The sequence below is a fragment of the Uloborus diversus genome, chromosome 1 (assembly GCF_026930045.1).
Source record: "Uloborus diversus isolate 005 chromosome 1, Udiv.v.3.1, whole genome shotgun sequence".
Taxonomy (NCBI): Eukaryota; Metazoa; Arthropoda; class Arachnida; order Araneae; family Uloboridae; genus Uloborus; species Uloborus diversus.
The window spans coordinates 106,684,974-106,707,337 of record NC_072731.1 but is presented as its reverse complement, the minus strand read 5'-3'; the positions used below and the strand labels follow the sequence as shown (position 1 = coordinate 106,707,337).

Here is a 22,364-nt window from a genome sequence, read left to right as displayed (position 1 = left end):
TCAACGGATTGGTACCGGAGTCTACGGAATTGGAATACAGAACTGAAGCAACGTATATAAAAATTCGCAGAAACGATAGTGATTATGTAAAAAAATAAAGCACAGCTTCACCTTTCCAAAGATATAATTGTCTATAAGCATAAACCAATGCTGTCGATTTGTAAAATTGATGGGAAAAATTAATCGGCAAAGTACCGTATTGAAACTATATTCGAAAAATCATTTTTGTCACCACCTTGGCAGAGTATCTCATTCACAACAATTATTATAATAATATTTTTTTTTTTTGAGACCATTCCTCTTTATCCAAAAGCAGATGCGAGATGAAACAAGATCACATGTAAGACTCGTAAATCAAGAATTCTAACTGATACACGCGTAAAAAATGCACTGACACTGGAACAAGAAACATAATAATAAACCGAGAAGTATAAATAGAAAAAAGGAGGAGAAACTAATGAAGCAAAGATCAGCAAGAAAATAAATTGAGACAAGGAAAGTACCACACTAAGAAAAACTAGTAAGAGAGATAAGCCATCGAAGGAAATGAGGAAGACAGTTTAAAACTAGGAAGAGCTATATGACTCTGATAAAGAAAGCTTAGAAAATGATAATTATTTTTTTTTCCTGATATTGTGCGAACCATTTACAGATGTGTGGGAAATGGGTACAATGTGTTAATTGGAAGAAATGGTTACACGGGAGATGGATTGAGGGAAATGTATCTTAAGTAAACTTGAACTGTTGAAATGATTGTATAAATTACAAAGACTAAACTGATGTGTTTTATTTGTTTTTCAACGTTAGTTTTTTAGTTAGAGAGTTAGACACATTTTATGTCTCATTAATAAAGCACAAATCAAGCATTTTATTTATTTATTTTTTTCTTTAAATTATAATAATTAGAATAATCTTCAAATATAGAAGTCACTTATTGTAAAGTTCTAAAGTTTTTACTTGGTTTGGGCTTATAGTTTTACTTTAGGTAACAAATTGACAAACGTTTGCTTTACTGGGGCATGAATCTGCTCAATAAAATATATATATATAATTTTACACTTTGTTTTGTTTAACTATACTAAGGAAATAAATGATAATATTTTTTAATAAAAAGGCTAGCATTCCGTTAATTTTTCCGTAAAAACAAAGGCCTTATTGAGGGTTAAAATTTACTCAACTCTTATCTTAGAACTCCTTAATTCCTTGATTTCCTAATGGGCTGGTTCCTAATATAGTTTTTAAATCGGAAACCCGGATAATTACTTCGTCAAACAAATCTATATTTATGTAAATCAATTAATCATACAAAAATTATACGATTTGTTTAAAAAATGTCACAACCAACCGCAATCTGTAGTGATTGCAATACTGGTATACCGGAATACAGAATTCCGGTATTTGGAGCTATTTTGCCATTTCGTAATACCGGTATGTGCTGGGGTAGAATACCGGTATTTCTGGTATTAGCTAAAAACAATAAATAGTTTTTAACTAAAGAGTTTTCAATTTAAATAATTGGATATCTACTGCTTCGATGAGACACAGTACCAAAATCAATCTGTTGAAGTAATACTTTGGCTTCAAAAGCACGAATTTGTAGAACATCAATGAATAAAAGTAGCAGAAAGATTACATAATGATAGTTACATCTCTAGATGGTGTAATGAATTGTACTTTCGTGTTTTTATGTGAAAACACGTTTTTAAAATTTCAACATTTTAGACTTCTTTCCCTGTTGTGAAAATTAATTTTAAATTTAATGAAGTGCTGGAATTTAAGTCTTGTGCTATGAACAATTTCAACTATCAATCAAACCATCAATTTCAGCAATTCTTTATGATATTTTTTAAATTATTAGTCCAATTAGAATATTTGCCTCGATTGTACTGAATTTTGAGAAAAACTTTTTCTTGTCAATACAACAAACAGTAATTTACTGTCATCGGTATTAGCGTGTTGTTCTGTCTCGCTTTTCAGTTTTACACTAAGCAAGATAATATGAATAATGCTTTAAACATTTACAAAGAAAAAAGGCATAATCATTTGAAACACATTTTCAGATATTTACATAATTGTAAAAATTTTCAAAAAAAAAAAAAAAATGATAAGGTTAAATTTATTGTTAATTTCAAACCAAAAGGGTTAATAAAAAGCAAACTCAAACCTCTTCTGACCAATAAGAAATCGCTGAAGATGATGTTAATACTGGAAAAGAATCGTCGCTCGAAGAACAGTTATAATTGGCTGTAAATAATAATGATTAAAAAAAGCTACACACAATACAACAGAAATACCCACACTCACAAAAATGATTAAAAAAACAACAAGTTAAACACTGAATTATTTGAAGAGGAAGGACTTTCAGGTAACTACAGGAGGAGTGACGCGCATTATTAACAGTACCTACTACTTGCTTGAATGAATTCAGAAAGAATATTTTCAACTGCAAGAATTTTGTTCACTGCAATGAGTTCCAGACTTAGTGAAAACTAAATAAATGCATTGTGTTTATTATTATTATTATTTTTGTTGTTTTTGTTTTTTTATTATGATATTTGAAGAGTTCACTTTCGAAACGGATTACATACTTTTAAAGTTAAAAAAAAAGTTTTTTTACAGCAAAATTGAACTTATCCCTTATTTACAGATATCCACAGATGAATTTCGTACTAGCAACTAAGGTCCAATTTCGTGCCTTAATGTATACATTTTTTTCTCTTAACATCATAATAAAGTGATAAGTTTTTTTAAAATTATTAATTAATTATTTTTTTTTAATGTTTTAGATATTAAAAAAAATCAGTCAGCTTCCAGCTCAATAAAAACAATCATTACTTTTTTCTTTCATTAGAATGTAAGATTATAATGAATTTTCTCCTTTTCAAGTCAAAATGTATCTTTAAAAAAATACCCCTAATCTTTTCTCAGCATAGTCATCTTTAAATTTTGTCCTAACACCATTAAGCTTAGAATAAAACGATTTTCTTATAGCAATGTCACTTAACAAATAAATACGGGAGCATTTACACAAGAGAAATATTCTTCTAACATATATGAATAGCATTAGTGTAAATAAATCAGCTTTAGAGGTATTTCAGGATATCTCGATCTCTTACTGTCAAAATTCTCATATATATAAAGCGATTTTTTCTGTGCAGCTTTTTTCCACTTCTTAAAGAGTTTTCCTTACGAATGACATCCCTGAAATATTCAGGGAATTAAAACAACAAAATTTCAGCTGAAAATACACCCACCTCACTTTTGCAGATGACCTTTATAAATATTTTTCATTTCCTTAAGTCTAGGGTAAACATTGAAATTTCATGAATAAGCTTCTTATGCTGCACAACTTCTTTAAGCTGATTCGTATTTCAGGAGGATTTACATTTTTTATGAGATTACTCTGTGCGCATATTGCCATAAGTCATTATTTTTGAACATTATCTCTTGTATAAACATATATTTTTCATGGCATAATTTCATCCGTCTTTTCCTTTTATTGCAAATCATCCGCTTCAAAATATAGAAACTTCCTTTTAACTTCGTTTCATTCTGAAAACGAGAAAAATAACTCGTACAGTAAATGCAAATTTTAGAAATAGTTTACAAGGGCGTTTTTTACTTATATTGTGCTTTTCGCTTTACAAAACAGTATGTTCATCCGCTTTGAAATGTAGGAGCTTCCTTTTGATTTCGTTTCATACAAAAAACCAGAAAAATAACTCTTACAGTAAATGCAATATTAGAAATAGTTTACAATGGTGTTTTTTACTTATATCAGGCCTGTCCAACTGCAAAGAGCACACGGGCCAGAATTCCGGTCACTGATCACCTGGCGGGACGCAGTTTGAAAAAATTGAACAATAACCTCTTACCTGTTATGCAATAACAATTAATAGTAATTAATTATTAATTATAAAACAATGAAACAGAAGGATTATAAAACAATTGGCTTACATTTTAATGGGAAAACTGAGTTCCATCCGCCTTCTTTACAAAGACAGGAATAACAACATCAATGCGGGCCGCATGCGACCCGCGGGCCGCCAGTTGGACAGCCCTGACTTATATTGTACTTTTTGTGTTTCAAAACAGTATGTTTTTGAAGCTCAAAAAAAAAAAAAAAGTTTATTGGTAGTCTTTACAAAAACCTTTTTTTCTTCTACCCTTTTTTATAGGCATATCAACATAGTTCACGACCTCTTTTATATTTTCACCCTCATTCGGCTGAGCACTTGGTATTATGGATCGCAGACTATGCATAACTTTAATGAGACTCCGAACCACTAGACCACTCCAAAATAACATCCCTACTTTAGCGCAATTCGAGCGCTGATCTTTATCACGGAATACTGGACTTTGCCGCATATAGTTGTGGAAATATGTTTCAGATGTTAGTTGGTGCTACAGGGATGAGACGTGTTTTAATCTTCCAATTAAAAAATCCCCAAAACTGACTTTAAATGAGGCGTGGCGCAACTCTACTATACTCAGGGAACTTTTTGATGCATATATTAAAATATAAAATATTACCTTTAATCTTATTCTTAAATGAGCTTCATAGGTGGAAAAATAAAGAAATTAGAGAGATTTTTTTATATTCATGTCAAAAAAGTAACTCTAAAATGTGATCAAAAATTTATTTTTCGAAAAAAATTCTCCAAAATTTTATTTTTATTCAAATCCGCTCCCCCTCAAAATAATAGTTTATAAGTTCATCTCATAGATATCTATTCGTTAAAAAAAAATGAACAAAATCTGAAACATGACAGCACGGCCGACTATTTACTTTTGTTAATTTAACGCGGAATGATCCAGATATGATTATCCCACAATGTTCGTAATGCGATGTTATTGTAAAGAATCAAACAAAGAAACAAGAATAAATTTTAACAAATACGGATAAAAATTTTTTTTTTTTCAAAACCATAAGTTGATCGCTTTTACCCTGCAAGCTCTTTTTTCGTTTTATTCCTCTAAATATTAGTACTCTTGGTCTGACAGGCAAAATGGAAAGTGAGCCCCACTTATAAGAACAAACATCCAGAAACCAAAGATTTCCCCATCGACAGAATCTCGTAGTTCTTCGCATATTGAGATAATTTTCAATCGTAGTACAGGGTTTTAGGGTTTAAGAAATTTTTCTTGAAAGCATTTACGCAGATTGAAGCAAGTGAGAATGTTTTCTTTTTGTTCAGTGTTTCAGATCGATTTCTTAAATCTGAATTCCAAATTTCTAGCCGCCTGTATATTATAGCAGCAATTTTTGTCGAAAGTGACGTTTCACTTTTTACGTTGGTAATCTGCTTTTTTGTTAAATTTTCTGGTCGAGAAAATGACGTATTATAAGGTTTTATTTTGATTCACTCTGTTTTTGTTCCAATTTTGATCCTGAAAATTAAATACGACACGGAAAGGAAAAATTTAAAGTAAAATTGAAAAATGAGAGTTTTGAAGGAAATATGAGGTTTAAAAACAAATTGAAATCGCAAAGAAAGAAAAACTATGCCCTCACTCACGATATGAACGCTTAAAAATAAACATATTAACTGTTTTAACTTTGTTTTAAATAAAAAAGATGGCAATATGTTTCAAACACAAAATCGTTGCATTAGCTTTCTGTTAATCATTGATTCAAAATACGTTCATGTACGTATATTATTAGAGTATTTTTTTTTCTTTCATTGCTTTGGAGAAAAAGAAACGAATTGATTTATCGCGAAATATCTACGCTTCTGTAAAATGACCATGTTTTAATGCCATCTGAATGTTACTTACAACCGGTGATTATATATGTAACTAGTAGCCGTTGTTAGATTTTGCATAACTTTTGATAAGTGTAAAAATTCACATAAAATTGTTCTGAGTAACACGCAACATGTGCAATCTGTAAATGATTTTTATTTCTTTTACATTAAGGATTGAAAAGAAATAAATTGTTATCATATAAAAAATAATGCTGAGAAAACGCTGCACACATTGAAGTAATACGGTGGTTGCATTCGTTACGGAAAAATTCAAAATTTCCGTAAATTTGTTAAGCTTAGCATTTACGTTTTATTTTACGCTAATGAGCTTATTATCTGCATTGTTTTTTGCCTTTGCATGATTTGTAATTTCCTTTAATTTCTACGCGAATATCTTTCTTTCAGTTGCCAAAGAAAATCCCAGTATGACTTGTGATTTTGAGAGTCCTGATTTATGTGGCTGGAATCATGATCCCACTCACGATTTCGACTGGCAGAGAAACCAACATTCTACACCTTCCGGTCACGTGGGAACAGGACCGTCATTTGACCACACGTATGGTGAAGGGAAAGGAGGTAATTAATCTTGACTTTCACCACTTATTACTGGAATATTTATGAATAATTATTAATTATAATATTATGTTATGGAAAATGATAATTTTTTCTTCCTTTCGAGCCTCACTGAACTTGAAGTTAACTAAAAGTTAGTAAATGACAACTGTATAAAAGAAAAAAAATATATATATATATATATATATAATTAAATGAGACAGTTACATTGCACACATTTTGACTTATATGAAAAAAGCTTTTGCGTCCATGAGCGTTGAATGGCAGTCGTGATCGTTAATCTTTATAAAATGCCTACTAATTAGTAAAATGTAATTTATATCGAAAGTAGTTTGCACGTATCGTGGTTTTTTTTCACATTTCAAAATCAGCTATAATGGATATAAAAAATATCAAAAATTATATGTTTCAAACATTTCAGGGAGTACATAGTTTAGAGCGTTTATACTCTAGGCCCAAAAGGCTTGTTATTACTCGTGGTTTCATTATTTAGAAGATCTTGTGGTTATTTTTACCAAATTGATGTGTACCTAGTGTAAAATCACTGCCACCACCCAAGAAAATTTATCTACAACTTAGCTACAAATAAAAACTCATGTCTCTAAGGTATGCGCTTTTTGGTTCATAAAACGGTTGGAAAAGAATTAAATAACACGAGGAGACGAATTTCATGTCAATGCTTAAACAGTGTTTTGCGCTGTGATAGTTACCAGGAAACGTTTTCCCTCGAAATGAAAGAAACGATTTTAAAGCACTAATTTTTGTAAGTAGGTACAAAAAAAAAAAAAAAGGCAATCAGGATTTTTATTAAAGTAAAAGTTTTGACATTTGATTTCAATTGAAAATATAAAAGCATCAAACCGATGTAATTACTTTTTTACGACTCTGTAAAATCAAATAATTTGTTTTGCAAATGAATACTAAGTTCTATCGTTTCTGACTGAAAAACCGTAATCCAAAAAAGATCGACATTTGAAAAAAAAAAAAAAAACACTTAACTTTTTCTTGTCTTACGGGTCGAAAAAGGTTTATGCATGCTATTAAGAAGATGCAATTTTTTTATTTATTTTGACAGTAAAATTTCCTAATTCGGTGAAACGATTGATATAAAAATCGAACTGATTAGTTGAAAATTAAAATCTGGGTGGTGCAAATAGATGAAGAAATAATAGTTGAATATTAAACTAACTAATAACAAAACAAGTACTCGCATATTTAAATATTTTATACGAAGTTTTAATCCAGAAAATTTTCTTAACTTACGCAATTTTATAAATTTTATCAAAGTTATTGACTTATGAGAGTTTGATTCTCGCACGTAGAAAAAATTGCACGATTCAAGATATTGTTATGAGGTCTTTTTCTTAAACATTCCACAACGAATTTTCAAAGAAATGTCCTTAGATATCCGAGCTTTACTGCCCAATTTAATTATTAAAGCATTCATCTAGTTTTAGGTTCTAGTTTACCAATAAGGGAAAATATGGGTTACCATGAGACACTTGTTTAGTTTCAGGTTACATTTGACGCAGTGCTCTTATTTACTACGTATAAGTCTCTGCTTTCAATCCTGCGTAACAGCAGTTATATAAAAAACGTTGCACTTAACCAGGGTTTTATTATATAAGAGGTGTTCAAGTTAAAAGGTACGAAACGTCACAAAAACGTAACCGCTAACATATTTGAGTATGTTGCTATGTGAGAACGTAGTGAGACATCTATGGATTAGATTATCTAGCGTTGATCCGAGGACACGCGGTCGTTCGCATGCGGAGGTGAAATGACATACTCTTACATACAACGCTGTCTAAATGACTATCGTTTTACACACACAAAGTCCCCAACTTGTTGAATTCCGTGAGCACAGGAAATCACCAACTCCGATGTGTACTGTGAGATACTTCAAAGCCTACGGAGGCTCATCAAGAACAAAAGACCAGAGCTGCCACCAAAAGTGGTTCTGCTCCGTGAAGACGCGCGTCCACACGTCTCCAAGGTCACCCCGGCAGCAATGATTCAAGTGGGAACAGCTTGATCGCTTGACCGTCCACCCTACAACCCGGACATGTCACCTTGCAGTTTCCATGTGTTTGATCCTTTGAACATGCATTTGAAAGAGAAGCGTTTCATATCGGATATTGAGTTCAAGGAAACTGTGAAGGACCGAGTCTTTCACAGTAACAGAAATTTTAGGAACAGGGAATTTTTTTGGCAGTTAATCAGAGAGATCATGGTGCTATGGCCTATGGTGCAGCAAACTCATCATTTAGACCCACAGTATCGTTTGGTACCTGTTCATTTGAGCAGCCCTCATGTTTAGCATATAATTTTGTAAAAAACAGATGGATTTATTAGTGCCTTTAAATTAAATGTATTGATAACGCAAAACAATTTGTTGTAAATATTTTGAGAATGATACATAAGTGTAAATCATAGTTTGTATGCACATTAAGCAGTGAAAGCTGCAAAACTTAAACTAAATTCTCAATAAATATTACAAAGTTAGACAGTATTTGCCTTTTTCTTTTCTTAAATCTAAGTGATGAACGGCAAACAAATGGCAAACAAAACTTTAAGTAAACTCATGCTGATTTTTTTTTTTTTCAATTTAATAGAAAAGCTTTAAGTTTCTTTTAATCCACGTGTCATAAGGAAAAATTTCTGTAGAACAAAATTTTTGACGTAATAAAATTTGCGTCTTAAAAAAGTAGTGAACATACGATGTCACTTCGTACGGTATCATTTTTGTACTTCAGCAAAGTTTCCTTTTTTAGGTTTTTACTTATATATCGAGGCATCGTCTCCCCGCAAAGTGAATGACACATCAAGAATATTTTCTCCAGTATTTCCGATGGATTACAGTGGTGGATGCTTTTCCTTCTGGTATCACATGTATGGATCTACAACTGGTAGCGTATTTTAAGCTGAAATGGTTTCCATTTTTGGAGTATGTTATAGATTTATAAAAATGGCTCTCATGTTTTCTATTTTGGATATGATTGATGTACGCAAGTAATACAAAAAGCTTTCTGTCCTGCTTCGGAAACAGGCCTTTTTAAAAATATATATCTGTTTTCCTGGCCCTAAAAAAATACAAATAATTATTCAATATTTTATATGATTTGAAAGTAAGCTTGCCATTCTATAATCGTCACTTCATTGTTTGGGAATAATAATCTTAAACACTGTTTGAAAAAATGAATAAGCCAAATTTAGATTAAGTTGTTTTTTAATGTGGACAAAACTTCTTGAAAATAATTTTTACAACCTTAGGATGCAGTTAAGTGAGTGTTAGTAAATGCACTAACCATTAATAAAAAATGAAATTCTTTACAGTGATGCTATCTTATACCTTTTTTTACCAGTTGTACTTAAGCCATATTTATTGATGTTAATGTAAGAAGTAAGGTGTTACGTACCTAAAATAGGTTTACAACAAACATTAATATGGAATTTAAAAAAAATTTGACACGGGATAACAATATTTATTTTGAAAAATTAGCTATCACTAGATTCACAAACTCCAAAACTTTTGCAAATAAACTTCTTACTAGTTAAAACAATGATGATAGAAAACATGTTTTTTGGATGTCTAAAAAAACTCAATTAATTATTGTGGTAATGATTCAAAATCCACTCTCTCAAATTGTTTGAGATTACAAACTGTACCGTGAGGGGTAAGCTGTTATCATCGTGATGTTTGATATTGAAATACGTAACGTTTAAGCATCTGTTTTGAATGTATAAGAGATTAAACTAAGAGAAAACGTAAAGTAGATCAATTTGTTTTTGTTAAACGTTTTTCTGGAATTGAATATTATCTTGTCTCACTCAACCACATACAAAACATAGCAAATGGTTTAAAAAAAAAGGGAAAAAAATAAGCATTATTCATCTCAAAAATCGTATATATGAAAGGAATATGTTTTTGTGCTTTAACATGAAAATGTTTTAAGTTTTCTGAAATAAATAAACTATACATAACTTCATTAAAGCATTATTTCGAATCAAGTTACGTAGAGTGTTAAAAAAAGCACTGTATTACCATTATATTAAGTTTTTCTTTGTAAGATCATACACGATTTTGATTTCTTTCTTTTTTCAAAAATTGTTTGAATGTTTTTTTTTCCGTAGTTTTTGTACCGTATTTTTTAAGCAAATATTTTTCATTTAAGTCTTATTTGGTATTCTGAACACTACTTGGTATTCAAACAACTAGAAATTTTTTGAAAAGTATGTGTAATATTATTTAATCTTTAATGCTTGTTGTATCATATCAATGCATCCAGCTTGGTTATATCCCTATTACACGAGAGCTGGCGAGTTCTAACAAGAACAAAGCTGCAGTCTCTGGATGTGATAACTACACTGTCTTTTGCCTTAACTCTGGCTTAGGGGGCTGTAACTTACTGCTATAAACTGATTCGATGGTTTTCAAGTATATCCTGTTAACGTTTAAATGGCAATTTAACGATTAATGTTTTCACAAACAAAAACGTATTAGAGTTACAAAGTATTACGAATTTCTGTCTAGAACCAAACGAGCCTTATTTCCCGTATATATCAGCATTGATTTTCTTGCATTAGATCAGTATTTTCCTAGTTAGCTAATACCGCAAGTTATGTTAGCTACCTCCTTTTAACATTTGACACAGATTTCAATCGACGAAATTCATTTTTTATCTTTCCATAAGGAACTTTTTAAATTAAGCTGTTTTATCTAATATATTGCGTCTACCGGAAAATTATGTCTGTTTCTGAAAAGAGAGACAAACACTCTTCAAAACATTTATTAATATTAACAGGAAATATCCAACGTTGTTTAGCACAAATAAACATATCATTAAACATACGTGTTTCGAGGTTTCCGGAAACCCCCTTTTCAATTCAAAGTTGTGAGTTTTTGGATGCAAAGACGTCCGGTAAAAGCTTTTACTTTTCTATGTAATTGGTATCTATGTATCTATTTTATTTAAGTAAGATATTTTTTTCCTTGAAAAATGGTGATTGTCTTATTAAACGGTATTGTTCATATGTGCTCAGGCATGTTCACATAAGTGGAGTAGATGTGAATAATTAAAGACATGAAAAATCCATAAAATCAAGAAATAGTGTAAAACTTTTTTTTAAACTCCTCAAGACAAAGACTAGACTATTTAAGTATATAATGGCCGTTCCGCTTAAATATTTTGACAATAGGTTTTGCAAAAAGAAACAAAAAGACGAAAAATTGTTTATATGTATCCCCCGTTTGCTTATGTGGTACAAAATGTCTAGTTACGTTGAAACTTAATTCCTTAAAAAGCAATCCACGCTGTTCTTACTACATGTATATATCCGTATACAATCTTGAAAGTTCTGGTCATAGGACAAAAAGTTGCATTAATATTTGTAGTGTAAAACTGGAACAATTATCGATGACCCATGACATGTTAAAATTTTTTTGAATGCTGTAGCTGATTTGTAGCCACTCAGCTGTATAGACGGTACAACCTTGGATCTAATGCTCGAGTAAAAACTACAACGTGAAACGTTTGATGAGAATTAAGAAAAAACAGGGGTGCTGATTTGCTTTCTATAAACTATTGTTTCCATTCGACCAATGATATTTCCGTAAAAACAAATCTTTACAGTATTCAATTCACCGGCACGTTGCGGAATTATTTCTTTTCTTTCGTAAAGGACATTTTCACGGTATCAAGTCAGTTTTAATAAAATATCAAGTCATTCTGATCAGTGGTTTTTAAATAAGAGCGATTGAAATCTTGAACTTTGATAGTAACACCCTGTGTTTCGCAGTTATAATTATAAACTATTCACTTTTTGAATCTACTAATGCGTTGTCTGTTTTTTCTCTTTGCAGGAGGCCTAAGGGTCTATATAAGACCTGAGAGTTCTGTATTTGACGAGGTGTCTCCAACATGGGAGAAATTTGGAGACCAAGGGAACCAGTGGCGAATGGGGAACATTTCAGTTCCATACTATGATCAAAATTTCCAAGTACACAGTTAATTTCTTTTCTTTTAATACGCAAGTTTATCTCATTTTCTGATTTTACTTTTACTTTTTTTTACTGCAAAATTTTATGTCGTTCCTTAGCAGCAATTTCGAATTTCAGCATTACAACTACTAGATGAGTGTGATTTACATCTACTGCGGAATTGTGTATTTACGTATTGATCTCAATTAAAATAATGTGAATTAAAAATGTCCATATAAATTTAATTAAAAAAAATCTTTTTGGAGCGATTGGCGCCAAAAACGAATCAACGCTTGTTTTCGTTAAATTGCATGAAAACGTGTTTTCTGTATTTTCCCTTTACTTCCTGAGATATAGCAGTCACAAAGAAAGTAAAAGTTCCCAAGATTTCGCTACCACCTTGAATAGATTGGCAACAGAAATGAATCAGCACCTCTTCCTTCTAAGGTGCACTGGCCTACCAAATCTTCTCTAAATTCTTTGATTGTTTCTCCAGATGCAGCGGTGACAAATAACAGGAAGAAATGTTCCATTTCTTGTCTCATCTAGGAGATATTGACGTAAAAACCGAATAAGCAATTTTACCTTCTGAGGTATAAAAACAGATTTTTTTGTCTGAATCCCTGTCTTACTTATTGCTATAGAACAGTCACGCATAAGAAAGAACACTTTTGCTTGCTCCATTCTCTTTGGGGATCTGGTGCGAAAAGCTTAACATGGATACCCCAAACAAAACGGTGGATCCATCACTATAAAACACGCATTGAAAATCGTGTTTTGTTTTGTTATTAATAAAAATTCAAAATCTTTTCTGTACTTTCTTACAATGTAAAAAAAAAAAAAAAATCCAAAACTTTACGGACAATTTCTGTGTGAGGATCTTAGCATTTCAAGGATTTTCAGCCTCTATATAAGTTTATCGAACTGCTCCGAGTAGTGTGTATGCAGGCCTAGCACTGTTGGGAGAAATATTTTTAGCTAGCTTGTGAAGATATGCTCCTATTTCTTATTAGGTGCTTCACTTGTTTTTCTGTTACGACCCTTACAGATTGGCTGAGCTTTAAATGAGAGCAAAAAAGGCAATCTTTAGATAGTACTGTAGCATTGCAAGAACTACAAGCAGAAAAACTGTTTGGTATTTGCTTGCAACTTTGACTTAGCTTCAGTTATATTGGTCAAAATACTTTAAAATCTATCTTAATAAATCAGGAAGGTGCCAAGTTATTGTTATAAAAAATCAAAGTTTCCTGGGAAAGTTCCTGATTTATTCTAGAAACGTGTCTGGCGCTTTTTTGAGAAGGCATCTGAATTCTTGAGAAAGATTTCAGGTTAATTTCAGGAAAATTTTCGAATTTAAGCTAAAAACTTTTCTGTATTTTTTCAGATATGCTTGAGATAAAAAATAAGCCGCCCATTATTTTCCTGTAACGTTCCTAATTTTTCTTTACAGTTTATGAGAAATAATAAAAAATATTCAAACAACGTTATTCTTGTACTTGTTATTATGAATTATTATTAGTAGTAGTAGTGTCATTGCTATTTTCAACTTTTTGACATTACCATTTTTTTGAAGCAAGGAATGACACGTCGATAAATATTTTGCATGATACACTCTACAAATGCTCTTTTGGAACATAGTGAGGTAATGGTGTTTGGACTTTAATTTTAGATAGTAATCGAGGGAATCCGAGGAACAAGCTATATTGGAGACACAGCTATTGATGATGTTAATATTTCTACTACTGGTTGTGATAACATTGCGAATGGAACAGAGAACTCAATTGGTTTGTATTTTTAAAAGTTTTTCTTGTTTAATGCATTTATACTGCTACGTTAAGTGAAGTAAAAACTGTATAGAATAACCTAACTGATAAAGCATACGAATACACTTTTTTTTTTAATGCGATAGCAAGAGAGCTTTAAGAAAATGTCGTATAATTTAGTTAAGGGACATTAAGACATCACGGTGATCTCACCATTTTAAAGAAAACTTCTCAAAACAAAGGGCTGAATTAAACTGTCGCAAATGAAAACCACTGTATTGGAGTAATCTAAGAGTATGTTACATATTTGTTTGTCCTGCTCTTGAAAAGCGAGTAATAAGTAACAAAAAATACTTTAAGTCCAACTGGTAAGTTTTTTGTAGCTTGATGCGTAAGATTGATCCAAAAGCACTTTAAAATCAACTACTTATATATATTTATTCTCCAAAATCTTTTTTAATGTTGAAAAGTTTTTGAAAAGTGTGATGACAGTTGTACGTCTGAAACATTCACCGACACAACGAATGTTTTATCAAACGTCTTAAAGGTATAGAATATTCGTACCTACGACACATTCCACTGGGGAAAAACACTATCTGGGAATAGAAAAACATTGATAATTACAATGTTCCAGCCAAATTGAAATTGTCCGTTTCAAACTTAATAGCACTTTAAGAGACAGACAGGAAGGGAGAGAGAATTTCCATTAATAACACCAATATTTTTCGAGATGACAGTGTATGAATATTGCTTTAGTTATATTTATGTATGGTATACTCGCATTATGACATTCAGAAGTTTTCCACCTAATACAAAAAAAAAAAAGATTTTCATAAACTCATAATTTTAATTTTTACACGTGAGTAATTGTGCTTTTTCTTCTCAGAAGTATCAGAGGATTCGTGCCGAGGACGATGCCTAGAGCAAGCAGACATGACAGAAGCAGGATGTGGTTGTGATGATAGTTGCAGCATTACTGATAACTGTTGCAGTGACTATCAATTAATTTGCACATCAGGTACAGTCTGAACATTCTAGTAACTTAACACAAATAAATAATTAAAATTATGACGAAAAGAAAAAAAACGGCAGCAATTAAGTAAAGACACAAATGTAATGGTAAATGTACTGAGAGTAAGGACGAGCCATTGTTTAAGTGAGCTATGATTGAAAAAACAATTGCACAGAAATCTAAATTACACTTGATTGAATAAATACTTTTTAGGCGACTTTTTCAAAGGTGCCTTTTTAACTAAGCGTAACTTGTACTTAAAGTACTTGCTTACATTAAGGCATTGTACACTCCTGCTAAAAGATGTTCTGATTTACTTGTACGGTACGTAAGAATAGCAGAAAAAAATGCTTAACAAATGTATGCTGCATTATATACAACATACTGTCTCTAATTATTCCGTGGGAAAATAACAGAGTAATTAGACATTCATTTACTTTCCTTTCCGTAAAGCAAACTACATATAACCAACCTATTTAATTATTTCTTTGTTCTGACTTCGGTAAAACATATTGTACAGTAGAGTGGGTCGATTTAGACTTTTTTTTGAAATCGAAAACGCCTGTGGTGGGAAAAGTTGTGTATTGGCATCAAATGCTCGCATAAAAATTTTTTTGGAAATTAAAATATATTTAGATCCCCCGCCAGCCCCTTAAAATTTGGCCAAATATGTAAAAATTGTCATTTTTTAAATTTAAAAAAAAAAATCTTATGTGTAATATTTTTAATCGCCTGTGGTGGGAAAAGTTGTGTATTGACATCTAATGTTCATTAAAAAAACTTTTTGGTAATTTAAATATGTTTATACCTTTTGCCAGGTCCCTGAAATTTCGCTAAATATGTAAAAAATGACTTTTTTAAAACTTTTTTTTCATTTCTTATGTATTTTTTAAATCACCTATGGTGTAAATAATAAATCGTAAGGCCCTTTGTTTGTGAACAAAATAATTATCATATCATATTACATATCCCCCCCGCCGGGAATCTGAAATTGCGCGTTTTGCCTTTTTTCTTTGCTCCTTCTGCTTAGTTTTAACTGTCAAAGAGACACATGGTGTGATTCCTCCGAATGTTTATTTTTCTTTTTCTCTGTGATATAATGAAACTATTTAAATCACTCCTCCCCAGTCTGACAAATCGGCCAATTCTTGGCACTTAGCCAATCATATATGAGCCAAATAGAAATCGTAACGAAAAACTCAGAGCAGAAGAATTGGTACAGAGAATGAAGTGTTATCAAGCATATTAGACTATTTAAAAACAACCCAAGTATGTACTGCGGATTTAATTACAGTAGGATCAGATGGAACAGCAGTCAATACGGGTGTGAAAGGTTGTGTAATAAGACTGTTTGAGCTGCATTTAAAAAGGCCGTTGCAGTGGCTCACATGTCAATTGCACGCCAATGAGCTACCTTTACGCTATCTGTTACGGCATCTTGATGGAAGCACTACAGGTTCTTTTACATCTAATGGTCCTATAGGGAAGCTTCTTGGCACATGTAAGCAGCTGCCAATTGTCAACTTTGAAAAAATCGCTTTTGATTTGTCAACAGTTGATACAGACGGGCTTGGCACTGACCAAAAATACTTGTTTCAAATATGTTAAGCAATATGTTCAGAAAATTGTTCAACATCACTGTCCACCAAATCACCAGGAAAGCTATCTCATGTTAGGTGACTTGCAACAGCAAACATAGTACTTCGTTTGTATATTGGTACAAAAGAGTCATCGCTGGAAATAGGGACTATTGTAGAATACATTATAAAAGTGTATGCAAAAGTTTGGTTTTTTATTAAAACTGAGCCTTCATGCACAGCCGGTGCACAGCATCTTTGGGAAATTATCCACTACTCAAGATATCTTAGCGATGATCTGAAATCAGTAGTTGACCCTGTTATATAAAGAAATAGTTTTTTTGGTCATCCAGAAAGCCTGCTGATAGCCATGATCAACGGCACGCGATCCTCAGTAAGGAAATTAGGCTACCGAACAATCCTGAAGGCCCGAACTCTTACTAATGAAACTGTTCGTGATTTTGTCATTCTACCTCTAAATTTTCAAGCAAAAGACTATACAGAATTGTCCTTACAAACCCTCCACTCACCAAACATATACCCAATGTGGAACTTGAGAAAGTAGCTGAAACGGGTGACGTTATTGAAAGTGAGTTGTGGAATTTACTATGTCATACACAAGCGGTGGAAAGAACAGTTAGGTTGGTGACAGAAGCATCTTTATCTGTTTGTGGAGCAACACGCCATGATGGCTTTATACGTACAACATGGGCTTCCCTAAAATTAATGTCAAAATTTGAGAACAAAGCAATGTATAAGTTGCAAAACTTCTTTATTACAAAAAACGCCGAGGTGAATTCTTAGTCATTTTCTCCAATTACTTCGGGAAAATGAGTGAAGAGCTGCTGTAAAACTGCGACGACAGACTTCTGGTACTTTAATCTTTTATACCTATGTTTCAATCCTAAAGAATTTTATACTGTTATTATAGAAAAATAAAGTATAAAAAATTCTTAAATTTTTTAAAAAAAGTGTTGGACTAAATTTTTGCTTTAAAACGTCAAGATTTTAAAAATTATGAAAATATTCCAAATTACACCGGCTAAGCGGAGCTTGAATATTATTATTATTATTACTTATGGGTGAAGAATCTTACTAGGTAATCATTTTTACTACGGGTGATTAAAAAAATCAAACATGAGAAATTTAAAAAATAGCAAATAAATGTCAATTTTTCCATATTTGGTGAAATTTCAAGGGACTTTTGAGGGATCTAAATATATTTTGATTACTAAAAAAATTTAATTGAGCATTAGATGTCAATACACAACTTTTCCCACCACATGCGGTTAAAAATATTATACATAAGATTAAAAAAAAATAATAAAAAATGTCAATTTTTACATAATTGGCCAAACTTTAATTGGCTGGCGGGGGATCTAAATATTTTTTGATTTCCAAAAAAATTTTTATGCGAGCATTTGATGCCAATGCACAACTTTTCCCACCACAGGAGTTTTCGATTTCAAAAAAAGCCAAAATCGACCCACCCTATTGTACAGTCCTTCTGAAATCTATAATTAGATCGATCTTTGTAGCGGCTTATTAGGCATATACATTATGGTGATATAAGTCGATCGTTTCCTGATTTGAATCTGGCTTCAATAACAGCTAATAATTCTTAAATACGCTTTCTTTTCTTAGCTGGGAAAAACAGTTGAGGATAGATTAAACGTTTATTTTCTTTCGCTTACATAGTAACTCTTGTTGCCTATTCTAATCATACATATTTTAAAGTTGCTTTTACATAATAGTTATAATACTCACGTATGTGATTTTTATATTGCAACCTATTTTTATGTGAGGTAATAAACAGCAAAAATAACAAATATCCAATAATCAACCAATGAGCAGCCCTAAGAAAGATTCAATAAAAAGGAACCTTTATATAATTTTATTTTATGAGCTTACCTTTTAAGGTAAAAACCACCTTAATGTGCATAATCGGATTTTCAAGAATACCTCAAGAAAAATACTAAAAGGCTTGGCATACTGATTTTATGTTGATGAAGCCCTAATAAGCAAAAAAAGAAAAAGAAAACACAAATTATTTTCCATAACTTTAGTCTTCTTTTAAAACATATTGACTTATATGAATGTATATATACATTAATATCAAAATAATGCAAGTTCTTCCCACGAGCTGTTTAGATTTTATTCTAATTTCTTTTAAACTTTCTTTCAGGAACCTCTTCAGTAAGTGACAATCCCGAAGAACTTCCAGCTGGTGATCTGTTACCTACAACCAGCATGTTGTCAACCATGTATGACACAACCAATATGTTTTCAACCATGGTATCATCAACAATTAAACAAAATTCATTAGTAGATGTTTCACCTGACATTACGCATTCTGAAAGCTCTGGGATGCATTTCACGTCTGAAACAGAAACTGTTACGCTACATGATATCTCATTACCTATTCAAACTAATAATTCATCACCTATTCCCACTTTTATCTCGTCACCTACTCCCACGAATAGCTTATCTCCCATCTCCACTGATGGCGAACTACCTGTATCTACTAATAGCGCATTTAGTACCACTAGATCATCGCCTACTCCCCCTGATAGCTCATGGGGGAGTTATGATGGCTCAGCTCCTATTCCCAGTGAAAGTTCGTCGCTTATTCCCGTTAACAGCTCATCGCCTATTCTCACTGATAGCTCAACATTTATTTCCATCGATGGTTCAACTAACGTAAGCACCAGCAATTCATTACCATTTAGTAAATATAGTTCATCAGTAAACACGGATAAATCCTCGGTTATGAACACTGATAGTTCCTCAGCTGTTGTCACAGACATTTCAACTCCTATTAGCTATGATAATTCATCATCTAAAACAATGCCAATCGGTGCAAAAAGCAATATTTCAACAACTCAGTTTTTTACAACGCCAAAAATGCTGCTTACTGAAACTAAAAACTCCACAGATAATTCTACGACAGCTTTCATAGGCAGTACACAGTTATGGAAAAACGCAACAAATTCAGATTTGTTGACAACGCTCAAATCTATAAGGATTTCCTCTACAGTCATACAAAGTACTTCAGATGTACCTGATGTTTTATCAACTGTGAAGGCAATTAAATCTACGGAATCTTCGGACAATATAATTTTGACATCTTCTGAAACAAGAAGAACATATAATTTGAGACCAAGAACTAAGAAAACAACTGCAGCCGAATGGATTGATGCAACTACGGTTTCAACAACGTTTTCAAAATTAAAAGCTTCAGCAATTACTAACAAGGAAACAGTAATTTCAAAATCCACGCCTCCTATTATCTATCGTTATACATCGTCATTGACTAACACAGCGGTTGACGCAACTGTGAGTTCACACTTGACAAGCGCAGAGACGTCTTCAGTGTCATCACGTGAAACAATAATTGTTTTTCCGGTATCCAACATCCCTTCTACTCCACTGGAAAGCACAGTGGTTACTGAAAAATATATAACTACAGTACCATATGCGTACAGTACGAAAACAACTTCTTCTTATCCGGAACCAATTGACAGCAGTGCTTCAAAATCTGCATCAACATCTGCTAGTAGTGATGCTATAGTCACAATTGTATCTGTAACACTGGTAATAGCTGTTGCGTTTGTTGGAGGATGGACATTTTTCGTTAGACGAAAAAGAGCTAAAAGACAATCTAAACTATCGGATGATTCAGAGCTAAGGTACTTACAAGCAAATGAAATTACAGATTATTAATTGTGGATGTACATAGAACAAGCTGAACTGATTTTTTAAGAAATAAAAACCATTTGAAAAATATCAAGGATTTTAAATCAAGCAGTTTTATTTAAAGCACTACGTAAAAATGTTATTGTACAAAAATACAATAAGATACGTGAACCATAGGTGTCTATAGTTATGCTTTGAAGATTTTCGTAACTTATTGTTTATGTGTAACTGATTTTTTTAATGTTAAATTTAGCACTTGTCTGTATTACACATTAACGGCACTTTTGTTCTGCAAATATTTTAACTATTTTTAACTGACTAAAATAAGAAGGAGTTTATCAGTTCATACGGTATGTATACATATTTTTGTTTGTTAATTAGCTCACCGGTTTGCAAATATTGAACCCGATTTTGATGATAGGGAATGATTTAACTTCGGTCCCATTTCTTTACTTGGCCACATTTAATCTTCAAAAATCAAGTTCTGGTAAAAAGAGTAAATTTCTTGTAATTTACATATTAAATGACACATCGTTATCGAAGTTCACTGCCATACAACAGTAATATTAAAATGAAGCATTATAAAATCGCTATCGTGAAGACTTCTCTGGAGCAAGCATGACGTTATTCACTATCATTGCCCTAGTAGTATTTTCATTCTCATCCATGACTAATAATTGATAACGGTGCGAAGTAAGGCTACGCATAGGATTTTTATCACGAGTAATTTGTATGTTGTAAATTATGATTAGTTTGGGAAACAGTTACTAATTAAGTGGTTCAATTTAAATTAATACACTTATAAATCCCAGAGAGGAACAAGAATTACATTTAGTGCCAATCGCTTAAAACTTTATACCCGTTGATGGTTTTTTATTTAGGTATGGGACATTTATAGGAAAACAGTTGAAATTTTGTGATGAAAACATCATGCTATTTCTGAAGAATTTACTCCAGAAATTAAAGTATTTTTGAAAAAAAAAAAAAAAAAAACAATGAACCGACCTCCTCAATTTCACACCATCGATATTATATACATTTAAACATAATTTTGAATTTGGTGCAAAACATAATGTAATACATAAAACCATTTGCAGTCAATGCTCAATTACAATTAAATTCAAACAGACTCAGGTGAGTCAATACCACTCGCATACATTATGCCACTGATGACAGCATATTTGTGTAATATTATAAAAAATTTCATTTCTAACTTTGAGTAATTTTTCTGAGAAACATTAACAAAGTATGGTTACACATGATTTTACTTTTTTTGTTTTTTGCACCAACTTCAAAAAATATGTTTCAAAGTTTTATCTATAGTGTACAACGAATAAAAATTATTTTTTTACTTTTTAGAGCAATTTCTGGCTACAATTTTTAAGTCTGCGTTATTTTTGTTTAAAAAATATTTTTACAACACAAATTTCAAAAATACGAACCACCTTTGTAGCATAGTGTTCAAAAGGTGGACTCTTGTATTGAAATCATTTGTAAAATGAGAAAACATTATCGGTTAACTATTTTTTATTTCTACAAGAATAGGGGAAGGTATGCCGTCAATGATCCACATAACAGTTTTCGATTTTTTTAGAAAATAAATCCAACTCTAATTTAACGTTAATTATAGGAACAATTTCTCAGTATATTTCTCCTTTAAAAAATAATATTCACTTTCATGATAAATATACACACTAAAAAATGAAAATTAAAAATAAATATTTTAGCATGTGGTCCATTCATGGCTACCGGTTGCTATGGATGGACCATCGATTTTCCATTGAAGGACCACATTCTCAAATAATAAAATCATACGTAACTTACAAATATTCATAACTGGCGATCAATAAGCACTACAAATAACAATAAGTGATAGAAAAATAGATTTTTTTTCCTAATATGTATTATTTTTGGATAAGAGGAACATAAAAAAAAAACAGCACTCACACAACACACAGCTGCTGTCATCACATCTGGTTCACCACTTGATATTTTTCCAACATGTGCAATAGGGTG

General features: G+C 31.8%; 1 protein-coding gene across 1 annotated transcript in view; it reads left to right on the top strand.

Annotated features, from left to right (window-relative positions):
* The window catches only part of LOC129218373 (uncharacterized), a 43,938-nt gene extending 22,316 nt beyond the window's left edge, over nt 1-21,622 (top strand). Inside the window, exons 4-9 of the mRNA XM_054852655.1 lie at nt 6,153-6,323; nt 9,095-9,229; nt 12,184-12,320; nt 13,970-14,084; nt 14,950-15,081; nt 18,838-21,622. Coding sequence (XP_054708630.1) covers nt 6,153-6,323; nt 9,095-9,229; nt 12,184-12,320; nt 13,970-14,084; nt 14,950-15,081; nt 18,838-20,375 — 2,228 coding nt within the window. The 3' untranslated portion in view covers nt 20,376-21,622. The remainder of the gene's footprint in view (nt 1-6,152; nt 6,324-9,094; nt 9,230-12,183; nt 12,321-13,969; nt 14,085-14,949; nt 15,082-18,837) is intronic.
* Nucleotides 21,623-22,364: the final 742 nt, after the last annotated feature.